At 49.9% G+C, this 8,690-nt stretch overlaps 1 protein-coding gene across 4 annotated transcripts; it reads right to left on the reverse strand.

The window, feature by feature from the left end:
- Positions 1–1,856: 1,856 nt before the first annotated feature.
- On the reverse strand, positions 1,857–8,671 carry MRM3 (mitochondrial rRNA methyltransferase 3). 4 transcript variants are annotated; one of them, XM_088028405.1, is made up of 4 exons: positions 8,346–8,671; positions 7,849–8,090; positions 5,726–5,893; positions 1,857–3,172 (listed from the first exon to the last, which is right to left on the reverse strand). In XM_088028405.1, the coding sequence occupies exons 1-4, from the start codon at positions 8,657–8,659 to the stop codon at positions 2,634–2,636; spliced, it is 1,263 nt and encodes a 420-aa protein (XP_087884531.1). In that variant the 5' UTR covers positions 8,660–8,671; the 3' UTR covers positions 1,857–2,633. The 4 variants fall into 4 exon arrangements, with proteins under 4 accessions (XP_087884531.1, XP_027965220.1, XP_027965222.1 ...); XM_028109419.2 differs by having other exon boundaries at positions 7,849–8,093; XM_028109421.2 differs by lacking the exon at positions 7,849–8,090 and having other exon boundaries at positions 8,346–8,424.
- Positions 8,672–8,690: the final 19 nt, after the last annotated feature.

The raw sequence follows: 8,690 nt of genomic DNA on the forward strand, positions 1-8,690 counted from the left end.
GTCTGGATTCCTGGGTGCTCATGCCTCACACAAGCCAGTCAGCCACAGGGGCTAGAACTAGGATACAGTAGGAGGCATGATCTTGGGACCCAGGGCTAAAAAACGAGATCTCCTTTGGACATCACAGGATGTGGAAGGAAGTCCCCAACCAATCAGGAGCCACTCTGCCGGTCTGCAGTCAGTATGCACCCCCCTCCCCCCGCCGCCCCGCCATTGCAGAGGTGAGGGAGGCTGGGAGGCCAGAGCCTGCTGTGGCCCTGTCCACCCTGCGCCCCCAACCCTTGTTGCTTTCTTGTGTTCTGAAGTAGCAACAGCTTTGAGGAGGGCCCTCCAAACAGGCAGCTTCGGCTGAAGAAGGTAGCTTCCCTACAATAGAAACGGAGGAAGAGAACTGATGCCATCTCTAACGGATTCAGACTCGGTCACGCTTGGCCTCTGAGCATTGGCCCTGGCTGCGGCTTCTCGAGTCCAGCCAGGGCGGCCCGGCTTGTGGGCTCCGTCTGAGCTGCACCGATGTAACGTGGCAACCTAGTTCAGACTTCCAGTCGCCCACAGCAATGAAGAGCTCATCCGTTCATTTGGCTTCTAGCTTGTTAGCTTTGTGTGTTCACTGATGAAGACAGAATGTAAGTTCTTGGAGTTTAAAGATGTCTACGTGAGTGTTTCCTAAAATTGTTGAAGTGAGCCAGCCAGATCTGCTCCCGGTGAGGGGTGGGCTGAGGGGCTGGGCCCCAGGTGGGGGGGCACCCTGGCCCTGCAGCCCAGCTGGTGGCTTTCAGCACTAGTCACAGGACCCTGGGTGAGGTGCTGCTGCTGGGGTCTTCGTGGGGCAAGACGACAAAAGTGGAGCTAAAGGCAGCTCAGCTTGGAAGGGGACATCGGGTGTTCCTATCAACCATGGGGCGAGGGGTAGGAGGTCCCAGGTGAAACGAGACCCGTCCCTGGAGGTCTGGCTCACCCTCTGGGTCTTAACGACAGGATTCTCCCGGCGAGCTGACCGCTGGGGCCGGGGGCCAGGAAAGGACAATGCAGCTCTCCCTGCCCCGAAGCTCCAAACCGGTGTGAGGGTCCCCAGGCGGAGTTGCAGGTGTCCAGGGACATCAGCATTTGCCCAGCGCTTTCCCAGACGTTCCACTCACAGGAAGAAGGTGGGCCACTTGTTCTTGCTGCAAGCCAATTCCCCTCTGTCCAATTCCTCCTTAGTTTTTTGGTCCGACGTCTATCTAGGCTTCAGATCCTGCTGAGAATGAGAAGCTGGATGGGTCTCTTTTACCCTCAGCCCCTCCGAACATGAGTGGCCTGCAGAATGCCCTCTGTGGAGAGACACTGGACTCCTTTCCAACAACTTGAGTCCGGGAAAACCCGACCCCTCCCTTCGGGGCTGGGAGTGGTTTTGAAGCACGGCTGCCACCTCGTGGCAGAAATCACCCCCAGCGCTTGCGCCACATGAAGGTGAGGCGCCCCTGGGCCAACCATCCCACAGCTTCCCTGAGCCCATTGCTGGTCATGTACTGCTCGTTTTATTATTCTGATTTCCTGGGGCTGTGGTGAAAAAACAAATGTTGGCCTTAAGATGGAAAAGAATTCAAGAGAACAATTTTCCATTATCACTCAATAAGAACTTCGCCACCACCTGCTTCCCCTCTAGTCTTTTTAAAGAAAGGAAAGCTTGCTCTCCTCTCTGCTAAATTATCATCACAAATATACAGAAAGAACTCCTGAGACACGGTACATAAGCCACTGACTAGAAAGTGAATGGGATGTAAATTTCTTTCACCCAGTATGATAAAATAGGCTCTGAATTACGTGCCCAGATACACATTTTTTTACAGTTTTAACAGGAACAAGGCACAGGGTTTGTTGCTTTCATTGATCTTTATTTTGTAACGAGGATCAGCAGGAACGATAATCCAGGACAAAGCTGCAGGAGACTCGTTTCATGCTGGAAAGGCATGAACTTCCCGTTAGTGACCTCTGCTTTCTTAGTACTTTTCCAAGGTGTTGAGAACAAATGCCAACAGACTTCAGTGGTACAGGTCCCTGAGCTGCCTCCCAGACTTAGCCCATTGGTGGGACAGGCATTACAGCTCTGTGAAGCTAGAGGGCCAGGCCCCGGCCTTCGTGGGCTCTCCTACCTTCTAAAAGCTGACAGGGCCTCGAGGGTATCAAGAACAAAGTGTGGGCCACTTGCATCAGACATTTGTGTGAAGCCCCGGGCAGGCCCAGACTACAGTGGGGCACCAGAGTGGCGACTCCAGGCTGTCCGCCAGGGAGAACACAGCCAACCCAAGGGACTGTTCCTGCCAAAACCTCTCCCCTCTAACATATCAAAGCAATCCCACTCTGCCACCACTTGGGGCACGAGTCATGCTTGATCTTTGGGTTCTCTCAAGAGGAAGTTTTGTTAGGGAGCAGGGGGAATCTCAGAAGCATTCTCACCCTTGTTATTTTTGAGGATAAGCAGAGATTCATGGAAATTCTTATTTTTCCAATAACCATGTAATAGTGTCTTGCCCACCTCTTGCCCCCTGGATATGGCCTAGGAAGCCACAGTTACCCACTCTGCCTATCTCCTAACAATGCAGGAGGGGCGGGGACCCCCTCAAACCAAGGACTGACTTCCATGTTCCGTCTCAGTGGTAACTCCTGTCCCTGCTCGAGTGTTCTGCCCTCACACGCAGTTGTCTTTTCCCTTCAAAAAGCAGGATGCTCGCAGCCATGGCCGAGTTTAGGCTGTCCACACCAGGCACGACGGGGATCAGCAGCCTCTTGCCCCCAGTGCTCTCGGCCAACTGCAGGGACTCGAGGCTCACGCCGTGGGTCTCTCCACCTATCACCACAGCTGCTGGTGCCTCTGTCCAGTCCAAGTCATAACTCTGGACCTCAAGTTCAGGGAGCCAGGCTCTACTGGCTCCAGGTTCTAGATCATCGTCTTCTTCCTCATACTTGTGTAACTTCGAGAGTCGTCGCTCACATACCCAACCGTGGTCACTGGCTTTATCAGACCTCTGGGCCTGGGCATAAAGGCCGCAGTTGTCAGCCACGTAGACCCGCGTGTCGGTGGGCAGGTAGTTGGGCAAGGTTTCCCAGTCCAGATTATTGACGATGGGCACCTGGAAATGTGCACCCATTGCTGCCCGTAGCACTTTGGGCTCCCAGGCATCCACACAGCCTAGAAAATAGAGACAGGATCCAATTAGGATTATAAACCTTCCCAGACAAGGCGGCTGTGGAGTAAATCAGATTAATTCTGGATCAGGAAAGAAAGCAAAAAATGTCCTACTGTAGCCTTCTTGAGAGCTGGGACCTCTGCCTCCCCAATTACGGCAGCGTCCAGCCCGCCAAGGGACGGCAGGATGAATTCCTGCTAGTGCTGACACAGACTTTTCTCATCCCTTCAACATGACCATCCATCTGGGCCAGACACTGTACAGGAGATGCAAAGAGCATTAAAGTCCCCAGTCTCGAGGGGCTCATGGCAGAGTGGGTGATGGTGTTGGGACAATATCCAAACACATGACTACAGTAACTGACGTAAAAGCACCATGAACAGGGTGACAGAAAACGCTTGTAACAAAGCGGACCTCCCAGGAAAAACACCCCACCGAACATGACCCTGAGCTGGATCCGGGAGGACAGGAGGAAGCTGTCAAAGAAAGGCCAGGGGAGTTACAAAGTGGGGAAGAACACCACAGCCCAAACCCTGTAAGGAAAGTGATCTGGCCGACAACGGATGGGGCGCGGTGGGAGATGAGACAGGAGGCAGGCAAGGACCAATTTAAAGGAGGGTGGGTAGCCAAGCTGAGGAAGTTTGGGACTTTATCCGTTAGACAACAGGATATCCATTAGTCGAAGGATTTTAAGCCAAGTGGTGACAGAATTTGGTTTATGCTTTGGAAAGGCCCATTTGGCTTCAATGTTGAATCTGCACTGGAGCCCGGAAGCTGCTAGAGAGGGGGAAGTAGATGGGGCAATTAACAGTAATCCAGGGAGAGCCAAGGCAACAGCCTTCCCTCCCTCCCTCCCTCCCTCCCTCCCTCCCTCTCTCTCTCTCTCACACACACACACACACACACACACACACACACACACACGCACGCCCCCCCCCACCCCACCCCCCGCCACAGCACAGTAAGAAGCCTAAAAGAACTCTTCTTAGGACTGCTCAGCCCAGCCACTCGCACGCGCTCTTTCCTAGGACCTCGGGACGGGGAGGCAGCAGGGCCAGGCCACCACCTACCTGCCGCCCGCCCCTAACTCGTTAGCACAACTCTCTGCATTCTAAGTTACTGCAAAAATTAACCTAACTTCAGGACAGTAAGGAGGCAAACCAGATTTGAAATGGAAAATAAGACACAGAGAATGGAACGCTGCCCACACATTGTGCCAATGGTGGGCTTTCCCAATCACCGCAGGGACCCAGAAGCTGGGGGCAAGGGAGGGACAGAGGAGAGGCCAAGACTCATGGAGGGAGCCATCCAGTCTGACCCCTCTCCCTGGTGGGGAGTAAGGGACAAAAGATGTCCCCCCTCACCCTCATGCCCTCCATCCTGGGCACCATGACAAGTGTTCCCTACTCCCTCCCCACCTCCTCTATAGCCGCTACCACCAACGCCACCACCATCAACGTGGAAACCACACCGCCTGCAATATATAGGTGCGCTTCCAAAACCACACCGGCTCTCAGAGCGCTCAATGACGGGGTGGCTAAGTGGGGTCCTGATGATGGAACCCCAGCACCTCGGTCTCATGCTGGTATCTCTCCATCTACTCCATCTATTCCAACAAGGTGGGACGGGGGCGAAGGGTTGAAAGGAGCAACCGAGGCAAGTCTCAGCAGTGGGAACCATTACTAGTTTACAGTGAATGATCCTCTCCCTCCCACCGTCCCCACAAGTTGTAAGAGGCATTTTTTTAGGTATGTCCCAGGTGTTAGGCAAGTCTCTTTAGAACCAAGCCTACTCATCCCATTACTTCTTTTTTTTAAGATTTTATTTATTTGAGAGAGAGTGAAAGAGCATGACGGGGCAGAGGGAGAGGAAGACGCAGGCTCCCCGATGAGCAGGGAGCCCTGACACAGGGCTGGATCCCAGGACCCTGGGATCATGACCTGAGCCGAAGGCAGATGCTAACCGACTGAGCCACCCAGGCGCTCCCTACTCATCCTATTTCTGATGACAGGAGAGAAATTGTCATGAGGCTAGCTTGTGTGGGGGTGTTTGACCCATCCCAAGGCTCAGACAAATGCATCCCAATTTCATAATCAGACTCTGTCGGTATCATTCCTTCCACAAGATTCAGAATGTCAAGAGTTAGAAAGGTGTCATATGCCCAACATTTTGGGAACTCAAGATCATTACACAAAAGACTTGAAACGAAGTGTTAAAACTGGCATCTGTTTCTTCCCAAGTGATTTTAAGTTCTTTAATAACCTAGCAGGCGTCAAAATAATTTTAAAAGATAATCCACATTTCCTGAAGTACTTAATGTGAGCCAAGGAGAGCCTTGAGTACTTCACGTGCACCATCGCAATCGCCAAAACAGCATTACCAGGTAGGTTCTGTTATGCCCACATTACAGATGAGGAAACCGACACTCAGAATATTGCTCACGGACATACAGCTAATAAGGGGCAGATCCAAGACTCAAAACCACGTGTGTCTACCCTCAGAGCCGGCTCACTTACAAATGGCCACCCGATCCACCCAGTATCCAGTGCTCTGACCTTTGGTGAGTAATACTTTGCTGCAGCCAGCCCCAGCGGCAGATCTCAGAATCGTCCCCAGGTTCCCGGGGTCACGGAGATTGTCACAAATCAACAATAAGGGCAGCAAATGGCGAAGTTGAGTCTCTGGGTATGTCATCTTAACATGGTCAGGTTTGGCAAAAATCCCTGAGGAAACAAAACAGGCAGTTCACTTGTCTGATGTAACCACGGGGAATAATTTGGCTTTTCATTTATTTACCCATCTTTCTAATTCTTAGTTACATAAGTAATGCAGGAATGCATTCTGATTGAAAAAATTCATACATAAAGTCCTACCAGTGATACCCAGCCCCCATAACTGATTTCGATGTGAGGGTGTATCCCCTCAGAACCTGTTCCATCCATCTGCCTACGTATATATACATCTACCCACATAGAGGTACTATCTTCTTTTCCGTGAAAGAGTCACACCCTTATGTGTTATTCTGTAACCTTATTCAATTCTCTAACATGAGATGTCTTAGAGAACTTCCCACATCAATCCATTCGGAGCTACCTTATTTTAACTGCTTCACGTTATTTTGTAACATGAACATACCAGGTTTATTTAGCTCTTCCCCAACTGACTGACGTTTAGCTTATTTTCCATTTTTCCCTATTATAAACAACCCTGCAATGAACATCCCTGTATCTCTATGAACATCCCTGTATCTCTATGCACGTGTCCAAACATTTCCTGTGAAAAACACCTGCAAGTGAAATCGCTATATGCTGTGTGTGCACCCCTAATGTTAATAGGTACTTCTAAACTGCCCTCCCCACAGGCTAGGCCAATTTATTCACACCAAGAACACATAAATACCTATACCTAATCCATCCATGAAGGCACTAGAATATTAGGCATCTGCGTGCTGTAAAAATGTCCTGCACTTAGGAGCCACGGATAGCCGTAAGACCAATCAGCAGGGCAGGGGCCTTTCCTTTAACTTCTACCTGATCAGCTGTAGTGATGAAAGGTCTCTACTACAGGCCCTACTTACATTACTGGATTTTAAAGATATGCTGCAAGTCTGACAGGAGGTCTTACCTCTTTCTCCCTTTATACCACCCCTCCAATATTAAATAAAACATAAAGATAAGCTAAATAATATGTATTTTTCAGAGGCATGAAATGATGAAAGCCGTCACAACAACAAGGAGGGCTACACAAGTCCTGGGTGGGCTGGCTACTGTTAGCACACATGCCCAAAGTGGTGAAAATGAGTGATACTTGCACTGTAGCATTAAGTAGGGAATTAAGAGGTGTAGCTAATGAGAGCACAAATACTTAGAGTAAGGGAAGGACTCTAGCAGTCCCAAATCCCCATCCTAGAGGAAGAGTTCTAAGCACAGGGTCACAGATCCCTGACTTGCTAGGTTACAGAACAAGAGATGGTCCCCAGAATATCCTCTCCCAACTAATCACTGAACTTTACCACAAGGAAACACATGCACAATTGGTATGAGAGATCCTGGCTCAAACATTTAAATCTTGAAGATAACTCCCCCTGCCCTAACTGTCCCTTACTATCCAAGAGAAACTTCTACACTTACTGCCATTCAATTCTCAGATCTAAGATATAATTCCAGTGTCAAAAAGTAGAAAGAATTTAGTCTTTCCGTATTTAGAAAAGAATACCTAAGTGCTAACAGACATCACAGTCTATTAAAATCTTGTTAGATTCAACCAAATAAAGACACGGTTTCCTGTTCAATGGGCAACTTACTGCTCAGACATGCTTCTAGAATAAGGGGGTCAACGCCAGAGGGGTATCACCACACTGGCATAAGTCTTGTGCAAATGGAGGGTGAAATATTTTAGTAAACATTTTCTTAAACTTTAGTTGGACATTAAAGTTTGAAGAAGTGACCTAAAAAATATAATGTTCAAACAAGAGTGGTTATTCCTAAAGACTATGAAGAGCCATAATACAGTTTCCACTGAAAATACTGTAAGATGCACAGACTTGAGAACGGTATTTTTCTGGGGGTCTTAAGAAAACATTTTGAATTTGGTTCAAATAAAATTCGTTGCCCTAACACAATTATGAATAAGTAATCCTAGATCTCTACTTCTAGTGACACATAGTATAACCACTGACCCATTATTCCTTGTGGTGTTACTAGGTCGGACCAATCCTTGATATCCTCAAATTTCACCTTAATGAGGCTGACACCTTTCAGCTTATCAATGGGTAGCTCCTTTATGTATTCCAGACGGCTAAAGAAGAAAACTTTGGGCACAGCACCAGCCTTGAGAGCATCTGCAATCAGCCTGCGACCTTCCAGCAGGATCTTTCCTTGCTTTTCCCGAAATGGCCTGGACTTAACTATCGTCATTACACTGCTGTGGGTGGAAACAAAAAGACGGGTAATTACCAACATCCTTGTTACGGAGTCACACCTAGTTCTAACAGATATAAAGAGCTTCACAGACATAAACTAATTCCATAGAAAACACTTATTCTGCCCTCCATGCGTAATAAAAACCAGAGGGTTGTACCGGGAGAAGTCCTCCAATAGGAGGAAAGAGGTTAAGCTCCCGCTGACAGGTGGGAAGAGAAACGGAAATACAAGACAAGTCTCAGGAACACATCACCTCAGCCTTCTGTCCCCGGGTAAAGCCTTATCATAGCGAAGCCCCGACTCTTCCCAGGTGCAGGGCGTCTGGGATGGTGACACCTGAAGCGGCTGCTTTGGTCGCTGCTCGGAGGGACTGGCCTCAGCCGCAGCCCTCCGGGGCTGCTTTCCAGGACCGGGCTTCCGTTCCACCACCTGTCCGGATGGAAACACCACCCTCACGGGGTTCCGCCGCAGCGCCCGGACCCAGCGCCGCCCGTCAAGGCACCAAGTTTGGACCACCCGCAGCAGCGGCCGCGTGGCCCAGCCCAAGCCATTTACCCGCGCCGCCATCTTCCCCCGCGCCGTGGGTTGCGTCACGGAA

Source organism: Eumetopias jubatus, unplaced genomic scaffold (genome assembly GCF_037043125.1).
Source record: "Eumetopias jubatus isolate StellerSeaLion01/CBP00866 unplaced genomic scaffold, mEumJub1_p1.0 scaffold_10, whole genome shotgun sequence".
NCBI lineage: Eukaryota > Metazoa > Chordata > Mammalia > Carnivora > Otariidae > Eumetopias > Eumetopias jubatus.

What these genes read in the sequence shown, in the direction of transcription:
- MRM3 (XM_028109419.2), bottom strand. Translation starts at nt 8,659, where the DNA reads ATGGCGGCGCGGGTAAATGGCTTGGGCTGGGCCACGCGGCCGCTGCTG. An exon ending in AACACCACAAGGAATAATGG is followed by an intron (nt 5,894 to 7,848) that starts GTCAGTGGTTAT and finishes TTGTTTCCTCAG; the next exon opens with GGATTTTTGCCAAACCTGAC. An exon ending in CAAAGTATTACTCACCAAAG is followed by an intron (nt 3,173 to 5,725) that starts GTCAGAGCACTG and finishes TCTATTTTCTAG; the next exon opens with GCTGTGTGGATGCCTGGGAG.